This window comes from Hippocampus comes, unplaced genomic scaffold (assembly GCF_001891065.2).
Source record: "Hippocampus comes isolate QL1 unplaced genomic scaffold, H_comes_QL1_v1.1 scaffold6, whole genome shotgun sequence".
Classification (NCBI taxonomy): Eukaryota; Metazoa; Chordata; class Actinopteri; order Syngnathiformes; family Syngnathidae; genus Hippocampus; species Hippocampus comes.
The window spans coordinates 1910454-1933383 of record NW_017805833.1 but is presented as its reverse complement, the minus strand read 5'-3'; the positions used below and the strand labels follow the sequence as shown (position 1 = coordinate 1933383).

At 40.9% G+C, this 22930-nt stretch overlaps 1 protein-coding gene across 1 annotated transcript in view; it reads left to right on the top strand.

Annotated features, from left to right (window-relative positions):
* The window catches only part of drd2a (dopamine receptor D2a), a 49733-nt gene that overhangs the window by 16649 nt on the left and 10154 nt on the right, over nt 1-22930 (top strand). Inside the window, exons 2-6 of the mRNA XM_019887740.1 lie at nt 10026-10336; nt 13494-13603; nt 18163-18299; nt 19036-19244; nt 22519-22602. Coding sequence (XP_019743299.1) covers nt 10026-10336; nt 13494-13603; nt 18163-18299; nt 19036-19244; nt 22519-22602 — 851 coding nt within the window. The remainder of the gene's footprint in view (nt 1-10025; nt 10337-13493; nt 13604-18162; nt 18300-19035; nt 19245-22518; nt 22603-22930) is intronic.

Genomic DNA, 22930 nt, shown 5'->3' with positions numbered 1-22930 from the left:
TTTTTCAAATTGATTGACATTAATGAAACGTAAGAGCAAAAGAGCAATTTAGTATTACTTGGACAATGTCCGCGGTGACGTTTAAATCTACTTAAAGTTTAACAATAAATACGAAACATGTATTTGAATGGGCCCTTTGTTTGACTGGTTATTGATGGACTGATTGTTGAATTAATAACATGTTGGTTTACTTGCTTGATGGATGCATGTTTCATATGAAAAGGAAATTGTGTTTGTAACATCAAGAGCACTCTCGATGCTTTGGAGCAACATATTCAAAATTCCATTCAAGTTGGAACCGTCACTGATTGGATCTCTTTTGAACTGAGCACCGCATTCACTACTGTATGTACACACTTTTGTTCTTGACACAGTCCGCGGATGTGAGACGCCGCTGCTTTTGAACTACAATTCCATTTATTTTGCAGATATTTGTATTGAATAATTGTTGTTCCCGTTTTTTGGTCGAGGAATTAGCATTTAATCGATACAGCTGAATTGTCTCTATGTCACAAAGCATCATTCTCTCCCATTTGCTTACTTTGTTATAATGCCGTTTTCTCAACGGTGTCTGTAATGGTAGGAAACAAACATATCCCTATGAATAAAATCATTTGGATTGAGTTGAAGTGATTTGCGATTCAAATGGTTCAGGAGTGGTATTTGGATGTATAGTTCCACATTTGCTATTGGTAGTCTTCATTTAGGAGTGTAACTCTTTATGGCAGCACTGAGTTTCACAACTTCAGCGGTTGAAGCCAATACAATGAACGTCCACTCTTGTTTTCATTTTTTGTCAACTTTCACCATAAATGTGATAGTTTCAGATTTTTTTTTTCTTTTTGTGGATTTGTTTTGGCCACAGAGAGTTACTGAGGGCCTCCAGCTCAAGACCAATCGAAGATCCCAATTGTACCTGTTTTGAGGCCATTTCATGTTGTTTGCTAGAGAAAGCTTTCATACGCCAGTTTATCGACTGCGCTTCACACCAGACAGGAGAACTCGAGAGACGGGAGGATAAAAGCTGCCGCCCAAAACAGAACGACGTTGGCCTTTATCAAGGGTTGCAACCTTTCAGCCCACATTGCAGCAATTGTTTTTAAAAAAGAAAAAGTCACATAAGAAATTCAAGGTATCATCTGTCTGGAATTATTGTCTACCTTTCCACTTTCTCCAAAGTTGGGTAGAAGTAAGAATCTTTATAATTTTTTAAATCTGTGTAGTGATTGGCATAGCATCCATTTAACTTAAACGCCTCGGTCAAATACACACCTTCTTTTGGTGTCAGTTTTTCAGTTTTTGTTTTAAAATCCAGGTCCATTTACCATAACTTGACAAAACAGTGGTGCCTTGAGAGACCACTGACCAGATACGTTTATCAAGATACAAGCGTCCAGTCGGCCAGTTTTTTTTTTTTTGGTTTGTTTTTTTATGTTTCCACATGCTAGCAAAAACATATGAGATATGAACCCATTATGGCTGTATGGCAGTGTGTAATACCACTCCCAGTTGGAATTTACTGTCAAACGAAACAATAAACAAAGAGATTACCCATCCATCCATCTATTATCCGAGTCACTTATCCTCAAAAAGAATTATCCTCGTTTTTAAAACATCCAAACCTGCTTAACAAAAGTCAATGCAAGCTGCATGCTAACGTGCAATGGAAAACACCATTGACATGCTAACAATTACCATCTATGTGGCAGTTATAAGTTGGTACCTCACTGAGCGGCGAACGCTTATGAATGCGCCCGAGCGTAGCGAATTTTGGATTTTCATCATGGTTCGGTATTCAAGATTGCAAAGATGGTCACAGACAATGTTTCTTTGTCCCAAACCGTATTTATTCTCGGCAAGAAATTTTGAAGTCAAAACTGCTTTACAGCCTATTTCCCCCAAAGTACCACTGTGTAATGGCAACAATCTTTAATACTGTCCAATCAACTGGTTTTGTAAAAATGAAGCCCTCCTTCCAAATGAGGCTTTACCCCTTCTGCAACTGATGAAATAAATGTGCGCTGGCCATTATTTATGGAAGTATGGTATATGTATCAACAAAGCCATGTTGCGTAGTCAGTAGGCGTGTGGAGCTCTTCCGTAACAGATGATTCCATACACATCTAGATAAATGAGGTGTGATTCGATGCAAGGATGATTCAGGCCTGCACTCACATATGGATGCATGTGTGTGGGTTGGGTGGGTGGTGTTAGCACAACTTTGTGTCCCTCCGTTTTAAAAAGCTGTATTTTCTACTGTGTGCTTCTGGTTTAAATGTTGCTTTTGATGTTGTTTGTCCAAAAAGTGGTCATCTCCCAACCCTGAGGCTGTGGTCTCGATCCCCGGCCCTTGTGACCATGTCGAAGTGTCTCTGAGCAAGATGCTGAACTTTCAGGTGCTCCTGATGCTCTGTCATCAATAGGTGAATGAGGAGGTCACCAAAACAGAAGTTAAAAACTTTTTTCAGCGAGACTCTCTTATCCTCAATTGAAAATTTCGAGAGTGGGAAAAAAAAATGCATGGACATATTTCCTCAGGTGAGAGCAAGCAGTTTTCGAACTTTTGATTGCCAGTTGAATAATATCCCTCAACAAGAACCAATGAACTGGAGGTGTGTTGTTAAATAACAACTTGGTTTCATAAAAAGATGTTTAATTAGGACTCTCGGGCTTGGCTGTTTTATTGGTTTGCAGATATTGCGATATCTAGTTCTGCCTGGATAGCTAGAAATTTTAGCTTGCACTCTGAGAGCTAATAAGGCCAGCATCGAATGTAGAATTATGTTTAAATTCAAAAAAGTGTCCAAACTAAGCTATTTGATCAACCTAGTCGCTCAAGTAGAAGTCATTAGTTAGCTATTATTGGCTAACACCCAACTAGCTTAGCCACAACTCTAAAGAATATGTAAACTCTTGTTTTTTTATGTACCGTATTTTCCGCACTATAAGGTGCTTCAGAGCTTAAGGCGTACCTTCAGTGAATGGCTTATTTTAAAACTGGTTTGATATATAGGACGCACTGCATTATAAGGTGCATAGATTAGAAGCTACAATAGTGTCTGTGGTTGCATTATGCATCCACTAGAGGGAGCTACACTAATGGGAATACAATACAGCTTTATTTATATCGCACTTTCACAACCGCTGCAGCTGGAACAAAGTGCTTTACTGAACATTTAAAATCCTACGTCAAAGAAATCAGACTATTGATCCATACATAAGGTGCATCGGATTATAAGGGGCACTGTTGGTTTTGAGAAAATATTATGCTTTTAGGTGCGGCTTATAGTGCGGAAAATATATACATAAAATGTTTTTAAGAGCTTTTATAAGTAGGTTCATAGTGAATTTCAAATTAAAAAAATTAATTCCGCGTTTAAGAGTTCATCACAACCGATGATAGACATGTTCCAAGTATGTTCTGTTTATTGTTTGACTGGCTTTATCTTTTCATCCGACCATTGCAAAGAACTTCCGCTGATTCTTTATTCCGCATATAGTTGTTTAGCATCAGACATAAATCTCCATTGTCACAACCATCGGCCCTTTGTTTTCACTTTACATGGAATTGACGAACCTTGATTTTAAGTACACCGGGCACTAATAGTATGTTCGGGGTTTTGTCCATTCTAAACAGTATTTTTTTCAGAGATTGCATTGATGTAAAATATTCATTGATTTATGTCAGGAGAGTGTCACTCTTTGGCAGGTGACAACTTTCACAGTCACTTTGGACAGCGAAGTGCCTTGTGAACCTGTTCTCATGTTGTGCTGTCAAAACAGGAGATGACTCAGTGCAAGTGGGGAGAGTTTCAAGTCAGCTCACGAGTAAATATCACAAACAAGCAGTACTGCAAAGAGGGGATTGGAAGGATTTTATTGGCCGTTGTGCTTGCTTACAATTGCAAAAACTCAGCTCGCGTTTTGTCCCGTGACGAGAAACGACGCAGATTTGACAGAACGCATTCGATGTTCGCCAAAACAAATCCCTGCGATTGATGTGTTGGCCGTAATTCCATTTTCGACACAGAATGTAGGTTGGCAGTGGATTAGAGTAGATACAGGTATGTTGTCATGTATTCATGTGGGCCTCATGCCTAATTGTGTTGGTGATATTGCAGGAGGGAGTTCAATCGTTAAATATCCATTGTTAGTGTTTGCCAAGTGGCTATTACACTCTCAGCCTACTTCGTAGCACCCTCCCGTACCACTGTACTGCTTGAATAAATGTTTACAAGAAGGCGGGTAGGGGCCACCCAACCACATTGCTTTTGGTGTGCATGTGTATTTGTAAACTGGCTAAGGAGCAAGCGATTTACACCGGCACGGAAACAGATGCCGACTGGTTTCATTGTTTCTCCAATCAAAGCAATCATGTCAATGACAATTCAGCTGTGTGGGCGGAGCCTCTGCATCTGCAACAATAGCGCAAAGAACAGGGGATTGCAACTATGCCCGGAAAGAACGTGATTGACAGACTAAATCACGCCGTCAAGTGACATGTAATTGCTTTGTAGGTCACATGGGAGAAAGCAACAGCGGTGCGTGGGGTGGCTCTCAAACAATCACATCAAATGAATAGAAACGCATTAAATGTTTCAGAGTGGCAGTCAGGCATGTAGGAGGTTTAAAGCTGTCAAAAAACTTGAAGCAGAAATTAAGGGGTGTGTTGCTTTCACTGAAAAAAAAATGACGTGTTGAATTGACGCAATTTTATTTTAGCCAGTGGTTGCATGAAATAAAATCCTCTCTGTCTAAATCCAGATGATTCAATTGTGCGCAACCACTTGAAATTAAATTGGGTCAATTCAACATATCATTTTCAGTATTGAGTGACTTAAGGCACAACCTGTTGAACCACAGAAACCTGCACTCCATCCTTGATATGACAACACAAATTAATAACGGTAACTTCAAGGATTAGTTTTATTTAATGAGCTACTCCCATCAGTTTTCTTGCTTCCTTCCAAGGACGTGTTGCATACAAGGGTACTTTAATATTCAGTGCGCAAATGAAGATGCTGGCCCAATCAGTCCTATACAAACAGAATTAGTAATTACTTGAATCACAGATGTCAAAATTAAGGCTCGGGGGCCAGATCTGGCCCGCCACATCATTTTAAGTGGCCTGCCAAGTAAATCAAACATGTCAACTTCCATGATGATTCTCGACCAAAATTTATGATTCTCATATGTAATAAATAAGAGAGATATTTTAAGCATTTTCTTGTGGCCAAACCCCTCATTGCAGTAACTTAAACAATAGTTGAATAAAGTGTCATTCTTGACTTCTTCATATGATTTCAGTCCTCCAAGGGGAACAGAAAGTAAAATTTGGCCTGTGACGAAAATGAGCTTGACATCCCTGGCTTAAGGAAACACCAAACATGGTGCTGACATTGTATTGAAATCAGTGTTGCAATTTCGTAATTTAGAATGATCAGGCTCTAGTGTCTCCGTGTGTCTCGTTGTTCAGTCTTGGGTTTATTGCATATTCCCCCAAATTACTTTGGGTTTTGGCAAAACTAGCTGTTGGCTAGACAGGATAACAGACAGACTTTTTTTTAACCAAGACCAGATGGTCCCTGAGCTAAAATTTTAGAGACTGGGGGCAGTCCACAAATCTCCAAAATCCTTGTATAATTGATGCCCATTCTACCCGCATTTTATGAACCCCTTCTTGTAAGGATAGTGGGGATATTGCACCAATAAGCGTTTTCCACCCCAAGACCCGCCTCTTTTCACACTTTAGCCAATCACAGTGGTATCCCCCCCCCCACACACACACTTCTTAATTCATGTTTGTCTTATTCTTTCTTCTTTCAGAGTTGAAGTCTGTCAGCATACCAGCTCGTTTGTGTATTTTTGCCAAGAACAGGACTGAAGCGAGGATCGGATCTTTGTTCGCAACAGCAAATATTCAATAGTATTATAGTTACTCTGCCCCCCCCAAAAAAAAATGAACAAAAACAACAAAAACAAAAACACACAGATCACTGAAAAGGGAATGTGATATTAGTTTCCTTCCCACAGTGGAATTAAAAAGCCACATGGTATGGGGGAGGAAGACTTTCTTCAGTCTGTCAGTGGAGCAGAGCGTGTACCTACTTCCTGACCCTCAGTCTGCACTCAAATTATGACTTCAATTTTATTTCTGTTTTTAAAAAAAACAGTTTAATATTATACCTATGCTTTTGAACGCAAATTCTCTGTCTATTAGTCCGTCCGGTTATCCATCATTCAATCCCTCTATCAGAGTGGAGACGAGGGATGGTTGATCATTGCAGACGTGGGTGTATCGTTTCACTTCCATAGCTGCTGTTCTGCAGGCCACAAACTAGTTAAGACTGAATGATCGTATCCAAGGATAAAAACAGTAGCTATGCAGCAGTTTCACACGTACGTAAACAGCAGCTAAAGACGAATCGACAGCGCAGGGCATCTGGATGCTATATCCAAAAACTTCTCCCCTGGAGCACATTATTCTTGCTTCAGTCAGCTCACTCACTTCGACTTTCTTATTGTTTCTCTGTGGTAATTATACTATCTCTCAATGCACCGAGGCAGCCTCCGCTGGCATTTTCTCTTATTAAATAGGCTGATTACGTGGTTGGAAAAATGCAGTTGCACATGCTCTCATTCACACGTGCGTGCACACACACACACACATGCACGCACAGCATGCTTTTGCAAAGTATGGACATCGCTTCATTATGTTGGCATATTTACATCCAGCATGTGAGGGAGGATGATGCGATTATCTACCCTATCCTGCATTTGCAGTCACTGAGAAGTTGAAAAAATAAGACAGTTTGGCCACAACATTAGTTGCGCATGTATTTATACATTGAGGTCGTGAATATCTTTGTTATTGAGGTCCAAGTTCGTGCTGCGTCATACCGATTTAGATACATTTTTGTTACTTCATTTAGCTGCATGAGTGTCAACATATTAGAAACACCCCTTAGGATTACAAAAGCAAAAAATCAAACAAACCAGAATGTTAAATTAATATGTCCGTTGCGGCCAGTTCATTTATAAGCTATGGAATCTCTCCAAGCGGAGGGTGTGGGTTCAGTTCCAGCTCCGGCCTTCCTGTGTGGAGTTTGCATGTTCTCCCCGTGCCTGCGTGGGTTTTCTCCAGGTACTCCAGTTTCCTCCCATATTCCAAAAACATGCATGGCAGGCTGTTTGAACACTCAAAATTGTCCCTAGGTGTGAGTATGAACACGGATGGTTGTTCGTCTCTGGCAACCAGTTCAGGGTGTCCCCCGCCTCTTGCCCGAAGACAGCTGGGATAGGCTCCAGCACCCCCCGCAGCCCTTGAGAGGATAAAGCGGATCGGAAAATGGATGAACAGATTTATGGAATCACTCCACTGGCTTTTCTTCAAATAATGTTTTTCTGTACATTGTAATGGAGTGTAATGTGAAATGTTGTTAACATCCATGCTCCTTGCTCAAATCGTGCCATAAATACTTTCTTGCGGAAGACAAAATACACCACATGTATATGAATCTCATTCCTTGTTCATACAATATAAGTGTAGCGAACTACTTTTTTGGAGTACATGCAGTTGAATTACAGTTGAACAACTATCTTAGGTCTTCTTGTACTTGTTAGCGGCCTAATTATTACCAAGCTAGCACATCAAAGACAGGGAAATCCTGAATCTCTATGCTATATATCCATCCCGAAGTTTAGTTTGCACGACGTAATCTCAGTGCATGAGTTGCACTGATGCGACGAGTCATTTATTGGAACAAGCGGCTTCTTTGTGTGGGCACTTGACAGGTAAAATTTCCTCTTATGTGCTTGTAGCCTCAGTCAACGGAATGTATCGTCCTTCCTTATTTATTTTTTCCTTTTTTAATCAAACATTTTATTGAAGGCACTTCTATTGATAGTGATCAGAGCTTACACGTGAATCATTCAAGAGCTGGACAGTATGTGAACGGAGGAGTGGGTCAAAAATCCTTGCGGTAGTGGGTTCACAAACCTGGTCAGGAATAACAGAAAAGAAATACCTTTGTAAAGTTTGAATAAGTATGTCAGTCCGTTTTTTTAGTGGTGCCTATTCACTCTTAGTCATCATTGATTGAATACATCCACTACTGCGAGTGGGCAGTTGAAACATATCCCCCGAGCAATGAAATTTCAGTCTATGTCGTCTTATTGTGTCAGTTTTTCACCTACTTTGCTTTTGTTGACGTTACTGATTCCATAATATTTTATTCGCTTTTGCCGTTGTTACAACACTGTTTGCCCTTGACCCGTTCGTGATGTTAACACTCTTTTCGTGTGTATTGTAAGGTTTTGCACACCAAGTTGCTGCAGGTTCGCCTCGGGCTTTTGCGATATCCTCCCCAACCACGGCAGGCTTCTGTTGTTGATCCTTGAGGCATCATAATAATTTTATGATGTGAAAATGACCTCACTATATGGTGTTTATGAAGGAGAGTGAATGCTTTTGTTTTTGTCTTTGGAACATCACCCTACATAATTGCACACTATGAAAAGTGTTGTTGCTCAGACATTTCGGGCCATTTTCCAAAATGTGGTTGTGTCATGTATATTACAAGGATGCCATGTGAAATGCTTCTCGGTGTTTAAAAATTTACTTTGTTGTCACTTTATTAAGCAAAACAATTAAGAATACATTTTCTCCGTTAAAAACGAGACTGTTAATCAGATATCTGGTACGTGCTTTCATCAAGGATCAAGAATTCCAAACCCTATTACACACCTTTTTCTTGTTTATAAGCTTAGTATTTGAACACCCCGTCTACTCACGGCACCCACAGAATCGCATTTTATCTCCAAAAAGTTATCAAGTTGATTTCGATATTTAGTATTTTTTTTGGAGAGGGGGTGGGGGGATTGAGGGAGTTCCCCCATTTTTTTGTGTGAAATGCATTTTTTTTTTTAATGGTCCACGACTTTTTTTTTATTCCTCAGTGTATTTCAATGGACATCAATTGTACACGGATTTCCGCTATCGCGCGTCTGCTCGCTCCCAATCCCCTAATGGAAATGACCCGTCTGTGACACTCCTCCATTTCTTTCTTCCTGCTTACTATGATCTCCCGCTGTCTGCACTTGCCATAACACTGTCATCCTCTGTCACTACACTGTCTGTCTCCTCATTCTCAGCCATATCAACATTGCCCGGAACCTCACTATCTTCTAATCTAGAAACGAAACAGTCATATTCTCACTCCTGGCCTTTTCGGGAGACCCAAGCATTTGTTCATTTGTGAAAATTCCCTTCATTCTCTTTCATACTTTATCAGTTGTTCGATAAAACAAATAGATTGCAATTGCAGTTGTAATTTTTTTCACTACCGTCCGATTTATTAGTTAAAAAAAAAAAATCAAGTTGGAAGAAAAAGATGCAATTTTTGGTCCCATGTTGAGCTCTTAAGTACCGTTTCGGACATACAAAAATAAACATGTTCCAATTTACTTTGAGAAACCTGAGAATTGTATTCATCCCACTGTGGGGATTTACTTGAAGAAATCGTTCACCTCATTCACAAAGCTTGTATCTTTGTTACAGCTGCAGTAGTTGTGAATGCTCTCCACAAATAAACCTGTATTGTATTGTATTTTATTTCCTTTAGCGTAGCTCCATGTAGTGGATGCAAGACGCAACCGCAGCCACTATAAAAGCCTCGATTCTATATGTCTTGCAATGCGGTGGTGCGCCCTATATATGAAAACTGTTTTAAAGTAGGCCAGTCATAGAAGGGATGATACTTCAGACAAATACTATCTACAGTCATCATTTGTAGTTCGGAAGCAACATGAAGACAGTTTGAGTGAAGAAGCGTGCAGGGTTGTACCATCTTTGTCTCCCTGTCTAAACATCTCCAGTGCTCTTGCAACCTGCATTCGGATATTTTCACACAAGGGGAAACTGTGTCTGTTTCTCAGGGAATTTTTTTTCTTCTTCTTACCCCCCTCCCCCTCCCTCCCTCCTAAAATCCTTCGTCTAACTTGTGTTTTCTTTGTTGTGTTTCCAGGGCCGGTTGGTGGCCTGCATCACTCACAGCTAATGGATGTCTTTACCCACTATGCTTACAACGACAGTTTCTATGACAATGGAACTTGGGGCTTCAACGAGACCGATCAAGAGCAGAAGCATGCGTACAACTACTACGCCATGCTGCTCACGCTGCTCATCTTCGTCATCGTCTTCGGCAACGTGTTGGTGTGCATGGCGGTGTCGCGGGAGAAAGCCCTGCAGACCACCACCAACTACTTGATCGTCAGCCTGGCAGTCGCTGACCTTCTGGTGGCCACGCTGGTCATGCCCTGGGTCGTCTACTTGGAGGTACTTAAAATTTGAAACACGTCTACCTTGCAGTGGTACCTCACTTCCAAGCTTGTTCAGTTTCTCTGGTGGCGGCGGAGGCGTAAAAGGGGGTTCTTTTTGACCACCAGGCTTGAAGTCATGGCATGTAATATACTGTCTCACTGTATAGTAAATCATGAGGATTAGCACTCTGATCCGATTACAGCGCTTAAATCTATACGTCATGGCGGCGGTGGTGCATATTTTTTCTGTACATACGGCAGAAAGGTGTCCCGCGGTAACAGAATTTTAGGAAAGATTATTGCAAAAAGTTGAGCCACAGCCAAAAAAAGAAAATGATTAAATGGTGAAAAATGATTTCACAAAAAGTAGTATCTCCAAAATAGATTACAATATAGCATGATCACAGCTGAAATCTCGGGGATTGTGAATTGCTCAAGTGAGGCTTGCTCATCTAGATCAAAATTCCCATTCTCTAAAAGTGCGCTAATTACGTTCTTGGTCAAAACTGTGTCATGTGGTGTGTTTTGTTTATTTTATTTTTTTTCAAACACATGTACTGTGTGAACAGGTGCAGTATGGGGACGAGGCTCGAAAACCTTCTCCTCCACTGTGACTGTAAACTGTTCATGGTTATATTGGTGCCTTACTAGGCATCATCAAACAACTGTGGAGCCGCAATGATAAATACGTTGTTCAAGAAATACCATGGCGACATTAAATCAAATTAGTTAAAGCAGAATTGTTGCAGATTGTGTCTCTTATTATGGATTCATGAAGTCTTGAGTTAGTGGCTGTCATCCTTTGGACTAAGACAAAAACAATGATGCCTATTCAGAGTTAAAACATCCGAATCAACAAATGAACAAGAAATAGTTGTTGTGATACAGCGTACTTTGTACACTACATTGAAACCATCTGAAATTATAATTCAAAGGCTCGAGTTCAGAGCAGTTCAGAGTCGATATTTCTGTAAGAAAAATGATGAAAACATAAAAAAATCTCAATTAAAAAAAAAAAAAACTTGCTGACCGGAGATGCTTCTCATCAAATATAGTAGCCGTGCACATCGCTCTGTGCTGCTGATCAAATTTGGCTGAAAAAAGTTTTGCTCTGACTAACCAATTAGAAGAGAGAAGAAAACCGATGACATTTTAGTCCACTGCCAACTTGAAATAGGAATTGTGGGAAAAAATAAATAAATACCAATACACATTACATGGCACAGCACAGCTGATTCTAAATTCCCTGTTCAGATTAGATTGACATGACATATTTTAATACCGTATTATGTATGCACACACACACACACACACACACACACACACACACACACACGCACACACACACACACACACACCTCTCTCCATTTTCCTTTCACTTTAATTTCAACTGGCATCCGAAATGACTCCCTCCGCCACCGTTGTCGGCTCCCCGGCCTCTTTGACTGCATTTTCAATTTCTCATCTCAACACCTTAGCATATACGATGCCAGAATGCTGACACAATTTGAATCGGAAGGTCTTGTGAAAGCATATTTGCTGGCTCCAGTTTTAGTGTGCAGAAACCAAAACAGCTGCGGCCGCCTCCGGCAAACGCACTTTTGTTTGGGTGTCGCTGTCAAAAAGTGACAAAGCGAGCGGTTTCCCGTTACTGCAAAGGATTGTCCTGCCTGCACCGATGTGATCCGACTTGTGTTTGTGCTCTAAATTAAGTCCAAGGAGTTTGAGATGAAGAAGTGATAGCAGGGATGGAAAGTAAAAGGAGTCCGCCAAGAAACGTATCAGGTTCTAAAGGGTAAAAAATGCACAGGAGAACAAAAGGGGAGAGGTTGGCACTTGAAGTCGGGCCGATCATTAGGATGTCTAATCTTTGTGCAATCACCGTCAATGAGAGCAAAAAGGTTTGATGCTTAATTTTTGGGATGACAAGGCCTCAGGGACAAAGATTAATGGACCCGCTGATGCATATATCCAATACCCTTTTCAGAGCTATGCTTCGTGTCAGGCAAGACGTGTGTGGCCTGTCATGTTACGTTCATAATGGGGTGCTTGGAGTAACCTGGAGCTTATAAATGCGCCGTCTTTAATTGAAAGCCACAGGCGGGCTACAAGCACAGGTAAAAACACTCGTAAACAAAGGTAACCAACCAAGGAATAGACATCGCTTTTTTTTTGGTTTGTTTGTTTTTTTGAGATCGCAGCACTTTTATCAGAGCTTGAACATTATGATAGATATGAAACGCTTTCCCGACACACTGTAAAACTCAGTGGCAATATTAAAATATGGGCATTTTTTGGTGCTGCACAATTTTCCCTTCGACTTAAGCACTTGTTTTTTGCACTTCGGAGGCCATAAATCATCAAGAGCTTTGGTTTGCATGCAGTCACAAAGTTTTGTCTTACTCTTTTTTTTTTTTTAATGCAGTCAGGAGCCGAATGCCATCAGTGGCATCCACCAGCTCTTCTCAAATAGTGGAGCGGTTCATCCTGGGGTGTACGATGGGATGTTGGGGGTGTTGAGGGTTTTTTTTAGAAGTGTAATTGCACTTCCACCACAGTGGGTGGCAGTTGCAGTCTCATTGTTAGAGTGTGCACAGGGAGTATAAACAACATAAATAAAGCTCTTTAGCACATTCACAGTATATTTATTTATTTTTGTTAATAAGGATAACATGTTATGCAGAGCTGTACTTGTATCAAGTTGAAAGACAAATTATTCACAAGTTTCTGGATTGGACAATGTTCCGTTCATTTTTGCGGCCGCGCAGCCTCCGTCGTCAGTGTATCACATCTCTCATGTTTCTGTGCTCATTCCCAGCGTGGTGGATCTGTTTAAAGTCTGAACAAGGGAATATGCATAGATAAAAAAGTGGAAACGCAGGCATGTAAAAAAAATGGGAGAACACCACAAGAACAAAAGAGGAGTATCACATACAAGCATTAAATTGCAATTGCTCACTTGTCATGATTTCGTTGTAGAGGAGTTTCACTGTACAAGCATTAAATTGCAATTGCTCACTTGCGTCTGATGTGTAAATCCCCCAAAATTGTGTTTGTTCCGCAAACAATTTCTGCTGAGCTTTTCCTGAGTGCCTTTGCTTTATTTTTATTGATGGTTGCACTAAGCTTCCACTTGGTGTTTTTCTCTTTATTTTTTTTCTTTTTTCTTGCAGGTCGTCAGGGAGTGGCGCTTTAGCAAGATCCATTGTGACATCTTTGTCACCCTCGATGTGATGATGTGTACAGCCAGCATCCTCAATCTGTGTGCCATCAGCATTGATCGGTGAGTTAACCATTGATCACGTAGCTCTTTCCTTCCTGGCAATTTTGCATGATTTTTTTTTTTGAAGGTAATATTTACTTTATGAATGACAGCAGAGCTGTTGCAACCTTTTGCTCAGTTCATGCCCATCATCGTCAATCACACCAAAAAACCCCATTCACTTTTACAACACACCATCTCACGTCATACAAAGTGACAAGTCAGTACTTGTGGAATAGAGCATTTTCCACATGAAAATATGGAGAGTAAGTTGCTTCGATAATGATTTGACTAAAATGAATATTTGTACGTAAAAAGTCCATCCGCAGAAGACTGTGTGTGTTTGGATAGAGACTGAATCAAGATTATGAACTAACACGTTCACAAACATGCATACATTTATGTCTGATTCATACTTCCATTCTGAACATGTAAATTTTGCGTACATGTTGATATGCATAAGAAAATATGAAGGGCATGTGAAGTTATTCCCGAAACTTAATTCAATTCTTCAATAAAGTGAAAAGGTTTATTAACATCAGTATTCAAAGCTGCAACCAGCAGGAACCAATTAATAAGACAAGATATGAAGTACTGAAATGAGTCTTGTTGGGAAAGGTGTGCGCTCTACCGCAGCCCTTCTAGTTTATGACTGTGGCTGGAATTATGTTTTTACTTGTAACTTTTCACAAGGGGAAGAAAAGCAGAGAGTTAATTAGGAGCTGTTGATTTTTAGAAGCGGATCACAACCTTCGCTGTGGTCAGACAAACAACTAATTACTTGTGTAGGAGGGCATTGAATTAGAGATACAGCTATACAGCTTAAAATCTGAATTATATCATGTATGTATATGTTCGAGGGCGGGACGGTGGTGAACTGATTAGCACTTCCGCCAGTGCAGAGGTTGTGGGTTCAAATCTGGCCCAAACCTTTTTGTGTGGAGTTTGCATGTTCTCCGCTGTCACGGTTCCGAATTGGATTTTGGAACAAATGCTTATGAAAGAAAACACAACACCGGCAAAGTATAACAAAACACGCTGGTAACAAAGAACCAGGATAAACCGAGAGTAAACAAAAACGCTTTGAAGAGGCAAGTACAAAAGACAAACGGAAATCACTTGGCACGAAAAGGACAAGGAAAATCCAATAACCTGATCTGAGGAAAACATAGAGTTTAACACAATGACAAAAAAAGCGATATAAATCATGTCAAGTGGTTAGCACGTCGACCTCACAGTGCAGAGGTTGTGGGTTCGATCCCAGCTCTGGCCTTGTGTAGTTTGCATGTTCTCCTCGTGCCTGCGTGGGTTTTCTCTAGGGTACTCCGGTTTCCTCCCACATTCCAAACACAGGCATGGCAGGCTGATCGAGCACTCTAAATTATCCCGAGGTGTGAATGTGAGCACGGACGGTTCTTCATCTCTGTATGCCCTGCCATTGGTTGGCAACCGGTTCAGGGTGTCCCCCGCCTGCTGCCCGAAGACAGCTGGGATAGGCTCCTTGTGATGATAAGTGACTCAGAGAGTGAATATATGGATGGATGGATATATACAGTATGTGTATCAAGATAGCGAGAGAGAGAAAATATTGATTTTTACATGTTCTGCTTGGCTGCACAGAACAAAAAAATGCTCACACCTCTCACTGTTTGGATTCAGTTAGGAAACATGTATTTCGGTCATTTTTCCAGAGACATACAAATCACGTCATCCCGTATAATCGCCTGATACATCATCATTTGTATTTGAAATGGATGTCTGTAGATATCCCAATGGTAAGCGGCACCACGATTTGCATTTAGATGTTATTCATAAGACTCCGGGTGTGCGCTTGCTGATCCTCGAGGGATGACTGGGGCGGTTTCCAGGACTCCCTTCCTCTTGCTTGAAAACTTCTAAGTGTCCACCTAAAGGATAATTATTTTACAAGAGAACCAGGATGAAATGTGTGATTCACTTGAACCGCTGGAGGTAGCGTCCTATTTTCCGCATGATAGGACCGTTTGTTTCTTCCCCGTGTGCATACATCAACGGGTTCTTGTTTATCAAATTGGTTCAGCTGAGCTCGTATTTGCTGAGTCCACTTTTTAACTTTTTTGCCCGCCTCATATTTGGCCTTGCAAACTATCATACAAACATCTTTGTGACGTAATTCATAGCATCAGCGCAGATCGTATTTGAATACCACCACAGCCTCTCGACAGATGAAACGAACACACTTTGCTCTGGCTTGAACATAAAAATGTCCACTGCATTCTGAAGAACTTTTCTTCCCCTTACCTGACCTATTTGCATTCTATTGTATGGGGTCAAGATTGTGGAGGGGGTTCAGAAATATAAAAAAATAATACAAAAGTACAGTATAGTTTGGCGACCTCTGCTAAAAATAAAAAATACAAACAGTCTATTTGACTTTTTGTCAGCAAAATCAATGAACATTACTTTTCCTGAAGCGGCAGATGCTCTTGGGGACTAATTCATACTCAAACTCAATACAATTTTATTCATTGAGCACTTTCAAAGCAACCACAGTTCTGTGTACATCAAGTAAAAATTCTGACATAAAATCAAAGGGAGTTAAAGCAAAAATAAACAGGAAAACAGTTCGTGAATTTTGCCATCAGAAAATGAAAGTCTTCACTGCACAACAGAACAAAACAAATGCTCACACCTCTCACTGGATTCAGTTAGCAAACATGTATTTCGGTCATTTTTCCAGAGACATACAAATCACGTCATCCCGTATAATCGCCTGATACATCATCATTTGTATTTGAAATGGATGTCTGTAGATATCCCAATGGTAAGCGGCACCACGATTTGCATTTAGATGTTATTCATAAGACTCCGGGTGTGCGCTTGCTGATCCTCGAGGGATGACTGGGGCGGTTTCCAGGACTCCCTTCCTCTTGCTTGAAAACTTCTAAGTGTCCACCTAAAGGATAATTATTTTACAAGAGAACCAGGATGAAATGTGTGATTCACTTGAACCGCTGGAGGTAGCGTCCTATTTTCCGCATGATAGGACCGTTTGTTTCTTCCCCGTGTGCATACATCAACGGGTTCTTGTTTATCAAATTGGTTCAGCTGAGCTCGTATTTGCTGAGTCCACTTTTTAACTTTTTTGCCCGCCTCATATTTGGCCTTGCAAACTATCATACAAACATCTTTGTGACGTAATTCATAGCATCAGCGCAGATCGTATTTGAATACCACCACAGCCTCTCGACAGATGAAACGAACACACTTTGCTCTGCCTTGAACATAAAAATGTCCACTGCATTCTGAATAATTTTTTTTCCCCTTACCTGACCTTTTTGCATTCTATTGGATGGGGGCAAGATTGTGGAGGGGGTTCAGAAATATAAAAAAATAATACAAAAGTATAGTATAGTTTGGCGACCTCTGCTAAAAATAAAAAATACAAACAGTCTATTTGACTTTTTGTCAGCAAAATCAATGAACATTACTTTTCCTGAAGCGGCAGATGCTCTTGGGGACTAATTCATACTCAAACTCAATACAATTTTATTCATTGAGCACTTTCAAAGCAACCACAGTTCTGTGTACATCAAGTAAAAATTCTGACATAAAATCAAAGGGAGTTAAAGCAAAAATAAACAGGAAAACAGTTCGTGAATTTTGCCATCAGAAAATGAAAGTCTTCACTGCACAATTATGTGAACTGAAGTATTTTGCCACCATGCAATTTTCCCAATTGGCGTGAAGAGAAGACATTCATTTCAAGAGCCCTTCAAAAAAAATAAGAAAAAAAATCAATGTACAATCCACTACAGGAAACTATGCCTTTCCTGGTGATTAAGGCCACTCCACAATCATGGTTGTTATAACAAGGTCAACTAAAATGCTCAGGTTAAAGGCGAAGCGGTCCCTGCAGCACTCTTGAGGGCTGAGTCCATAAAAAATGAACTGCACCTGCTGATTGCACCTTACATTGCAATTCGTTTGCACCCGCAGTTTGTTCCCTTTTAATGTCTTGTTCATTTTTTGACCACGACATTCGTCAAAGCAAAAGAATCTGTGCTTGGTGGTTGCGCCTTCTCGCCAGCACGCGTGTGCCAGCTGCGATTTTGATTGGGAGGTCGGTGCCGGACAGCCCCGTGGCGGCTGTGTTTTTTTGCGCCTGTAATGGGCAGCATTTTTCACAGCGCCGTTTTGTTCAGCGGGGATGACGGCGCTGTTGGACAGTCTGCGTTAGTGCGGCTGGATGGATGGCTTGTGGAACTGTGGGTAAGGAGAGAGGAGCGGAGCGCGGAGGCGGATTTGGGATTGAGAGTCGCCGCTTGGAATTGAAACATGGGACAGTTTGGACACTCGAGGTCTCGAGCATGTATGAATGAGTCATCCTGGAGGAGATGGGGAAAAAATGGAAAACAGAATGTCAAAAATGAGTCAGAAAATGCCCTGGCCTCAACCTGTACAACAATTACTTGATAGTGCCTGTGTGAGTTGATTGTTTTTGTTTTTTGTTTTTTTCATGTTTAAGCATGATCATTTCGTCTTCCATCTCATACTGTTTATGTCAATTGAAACGAAATTGCTTTTCCCCTCCGTCTCAGTTACACAGCAGTTGCAATGCCGATGCTGTACAACACCCGCTACAGTTCTAGAAGAAGGGTGACGATCATGATCTCAGTGGTGTGGGTCCTCTCTTTCGCCATATCCTGTCCTCTTCTTTTTGGGCTGAATAACACAGGTAAGAGATGGCACGGTATGTGCTTGCACGCAATTTCTGAAAACAAAAAAGAAGAAGTAAAAATAAATAAATTAAAAAAAAAAACAGGCCTCGTGATGTTCACATTGTGCTTGCGTTGCCTATGCATCCGTTTTGTGGTTTCACACTTGATAGTACATTGAGACTTGTTCATTTTCAAGGGTCAAACTTGATAATATTATTTGCTGGCTAGAGCAGACTGTTCCCTGTGAAAGCATCACGAAGCCGCAATGAGACAAAAAAAAAAAATCACAGCGTTCTGACCTTTGGCATGAGCCACCGTCCGTCTGGAAATGAAAAAAGTTGAAGTTGACTAACTTTGCCTGTGACGGTGAGTTTGACGACAGTAGGAGATCAGGCGCTTGGACTCAGAGGTGCTTGGCACCGGAATGACTCACTTGTTTGAGTCCCCAAGATGGTGGCAATAAAAAGGATTGTCATGTTCCGAGCAACGGGGAAGGAGCCAAACAAACGGAATAGCGTAAATAACCCCCAGTTGAGGCGAAGTGACATTTTCTGATGTATTTTCAAGAAATTGAACATAACACACAATCACTCAGTTGTTGCCGCAAATACAATTTCAAGGACGGGCATGTTAGGCGCCAATGAAGCCTTTTGCAATATGGGATGAAACTCCACACAGGTCATCAAAAGGGACGGAACACAAATCCCCCTTTTTTTTTCCATTTTATTTGATTCTTCTCCTTTGTCCTCACAGCAACTCGGGAAGCGTCGCTGTGTGTGATCGCCAACCCGGCCTTTGTGGTGTACTCCTCCATCGTGTCCTTTTATGTCCCCTTCATCATCACGCTGCTGGTTTACGTGCAAATCTACGTGGTTCTGAGGAAGCGCAGGAAGCGTGTGAACACCAAACCCAAGCAGCGACAGGGTCAGGCCGCCGTCCCTGGCGTGGCCACGTCACTCAAGGTGAGTGTTTGTCAGCGTGTATAAACAGTACAAGAGTACTCCCAAGTTTGACCACAATTTGTTCCATGACACTTGTCAAACTGCGGTTCTTCAAAATTACATTTTGCATCGGCTGTATTTTATTTTCATTTTGTATTTAGGTCTTGCAGGTCTGGATTATTGATTGTGTAATCTATTTTAATGTGTCAATACTGTTTCACCAACCACGGTAACTACTGTATAAACAGTACAAGAGTACTCCCAAGTTTGACCATAATCTGTTCCATGACACTTGTCAAAATGCGGTTCTTCAAAATAACATTTCGCATTGGGCTGTATTTTATTTTCAGTTTGTATTTAGGTCTGGCGGGTCTGGATTATTGATTGTGTAATCTATTTTAGTGTGTCAATACTGTTTCACCAACCACGGTGACGTTTCACTTATTTTGACAAATCAGACAGTCAGGTAGTCACATGACCTTGCACAGTCACCACACAGAAGCAACAATTTCAAGGGACTCATGTACGTTAAACATGGCAAAAAAAAAAAAAAAAAAGTACCCAACTGATAGGCTTCATACCACCTGTGACTGACTAGCAAGTGGCTGCCATTTTCAAGAATTTTCTAAAAGAAGAAAACATGGAAAGAGCATTCCAGATGCCTCTAAAATCCATCGATAGATATTTTTAACTCAAACTCAGCGAATCGGAGCGGAGCGGTTGAAAAGGTAAGAAATAATTCACTAGTACTGTTTTACTCAAATTTAATTTTGGACCAAACTTTCGAGAGGCAATATTACGTATTAAGTGCAAGGCATTTTTTTTCTGACCCAATTTCTCCAGAATCCATTGTTCGATTTTCCAAATTCTTGCTGCACTATACTCAGGTTGAAGTGACCGCCCCAGTCAAACTACCATATTTTCCGTACTATGTCACATGACCTTGCACAGTCACCACACAGAAGCAATATTTTCAAGGGACTTGTGTACATTAAACATGGCAAAAAAAAAAAAGTACCTAACTGATAGGCTTCATATCACCTGTGACGAGCAACATGACAAGTGGCCGCCATTTTCGAGAATTTTCTAAAAGAAGAAAACATGGGAAGAGCATTCCAGTTGCCTCAAAAATCCTCCACACATTTTTACATTTTTGGCAATTCTTGTCACCTTGCTCCTGTGTGAGGATAAGCAATATGTAAACAGCATTCAATTTTCTCAAAAGCCGACAGTGCGCGTTATAATCAGATGAACCTTATATATAGATTAATATTCAGATTTCTTGGCTGTAGTATTTTAAATATTCTTTAAAGCGCTTTGGTACAGCTGCAGCAGTTGTGAAAGTGCAATATAAATAAAGCTGTATTGTATTCCTTTAGCGTAGCTCCATCTAGTGGATGTGTAACGTAACCTCAGCCACTACTTTAGCTTCTATTCTATGCGCCTTATAATGCGATGCGCCCTATACAGTATATGAAAACAGTTTTAAAATAGGTCATTCATTGAAGGTGTGCCTTATACTCCGAAGCGCCTTATAGTGCGGAAAATACGGTACGCATTTTCACATTTTTGGCAATTCTTGTCACCTTGCTCCTGTATGAGGATAAGCAAGATGTAAAATAAATGGAAACGCTACCCAAAAATCTTTGTGACTGCTTATAAGGTTGGCATTTCAGCCAACAAGAGCCCCACTTGGAGCTTGAAACAGGCTGTCTCGATCTGCATTTACCAAATGTGATGCCCTGTGGGGGCGAGAGAACGTCTGCTCTTTGTGGTAGAAAGCCTTGTGAGCATTCAACGGGAGTGAAGAGGAAAAGCAATCTGCTATTGATGCGCAGCTGATGTCATTTGGCAGAACTCAAGATTGTTTTTGAAGAATGAAACAGATGTCATCATTGCTTAGTAATGCTGGTGAATCCATCTGGTGAAGTTCAGTAAAATCAAATAACACTTATGTATGTAATATAATTTCATTAACTTGCCATGCATTTTTTTGGAAAGTGGGAGGAAACCGGAGTACCCGGAGAAAACCCACGCAGGCACGGGGGGAGAACACGCAAACTCCACACAGGGAGACCGGAATCGAACCCTGGACCTCTGCACTTTGAGGCCGGGGTGCTACCCAGTGGAACACCATGCTGCCCTGACTTAGGATCCTATTTTGCAAATGACAACGTGACAAAATCAGGAAGTAGAAAACGAATCAATAAATAAAACCAGAATAAGTGCTTAGCATCAATAAACCAAAGTAAGACGACTGATTAGTCAGCAACATGACTACAGACATTTTTAACTCTTATGAAAGTGAAACAGTCATTAACTTCTGGTGGATATTCACTGTCATCTGACCTCCCAACAAAGCCAAAGGAAAATGCAAAACACACACGAGTTAAAGCTTTGATGCTTGCCGTAACTGAGGTCGAGTGATGTGCTCCAAGTTGTCCAACTTGCGGGACAACTTCAAGGTACAAGAAAACGAAGAAAACAAAATCAAAACCGTCAAGAACAAACAAACCACACCAGTGATTTTTGGAGCCAACTATACCTCATGCTTTGAATGTTCGCAGATTGGGTTACATAACAATTAATTTTTCTCTTGGCTACATCACATTTAGGGCTGCATCTTGTCGCAACACTTCCCGGGCCGGGAAATTTTAAATCCCTGCATTAATTTGGTTGCTAAAATCTGTCCCATGATATGATCCTTGTCTCTTTAATGGCATGTTTGTATTTCTGGTGTTCATTTCAGACACACTGCGGCAAAAAAAAGTATGTTTGCTTTTTTTGTGTGTGTGTGTGTGTGTGTGTGTGTGTGTGTGTGTGTGTGTGTGTGTGTGTGTGTGTGTGTGTTTGTGTAATGATACAGAGAAGGAGTTTCATAGCTTTACTGTTCCTATATAATCCAATGGCCTGTGAAATCATTACACGGTCGCATCTCGACTAACGAGCAGATAATGGCTATGATGAGAAAATAATCATTTTGGAGTAGACTAATCACATTTCAATACAGCTACCGGCTGGCTAACTGCACTTGTTTGTCTGTAGTGATTTAACCTCGCTGTCTATTTTATGATGCTGTCAAGTTAATGGCCAGACTTTTAGCAGCAGATCACATTCTCACTGAGCTGTCTCGGTATGTGCCAGCACTCACGTAGTCTTCTTTGACCTTCCAGGCTGCCGTATCTGCGCTATGACAGCCCCCTTTTTCCCTTTTTTGTCACTCGTGAGCTGACATTGTAACTGCTGCTTGCTTGACACTTTTTTTTTTTTTTTTTTTGGTGGTGTGAAATTGCAGGCGTGCACTCACCCAGAAGATGTGAGGCTGTGCACGGTGATTGTCAAGTCAAACGGGAGTTTTCCCGCCAACAAGAAGAAGGTGGTACGTTGTCATTAAGCTGTCCTTCTTCTTCCTCTTCTTCTTCTTCTTGAGTGTGATGGAAAGTGAAAATGATGGACTCACGAGGAGATTGAGCAAGATGTCACCTTGAGATGTGACATCCCATCCACTATGTTAGACTACGGACAGGCATAATACAGTAATTCATTAGTCAATTGTCGAGAACAGATTTGGTGCGTTTTAAATTAATGGACCAGATGCACGGCAAGGCGTGAAGCATTTCCAGTGCAGAGATAATATTCCGCTGTCTATTTGTTAAATGCTACCGGGATGCCATCTAATTGAAAAATAGCCTCAGTAGTAAAATGTT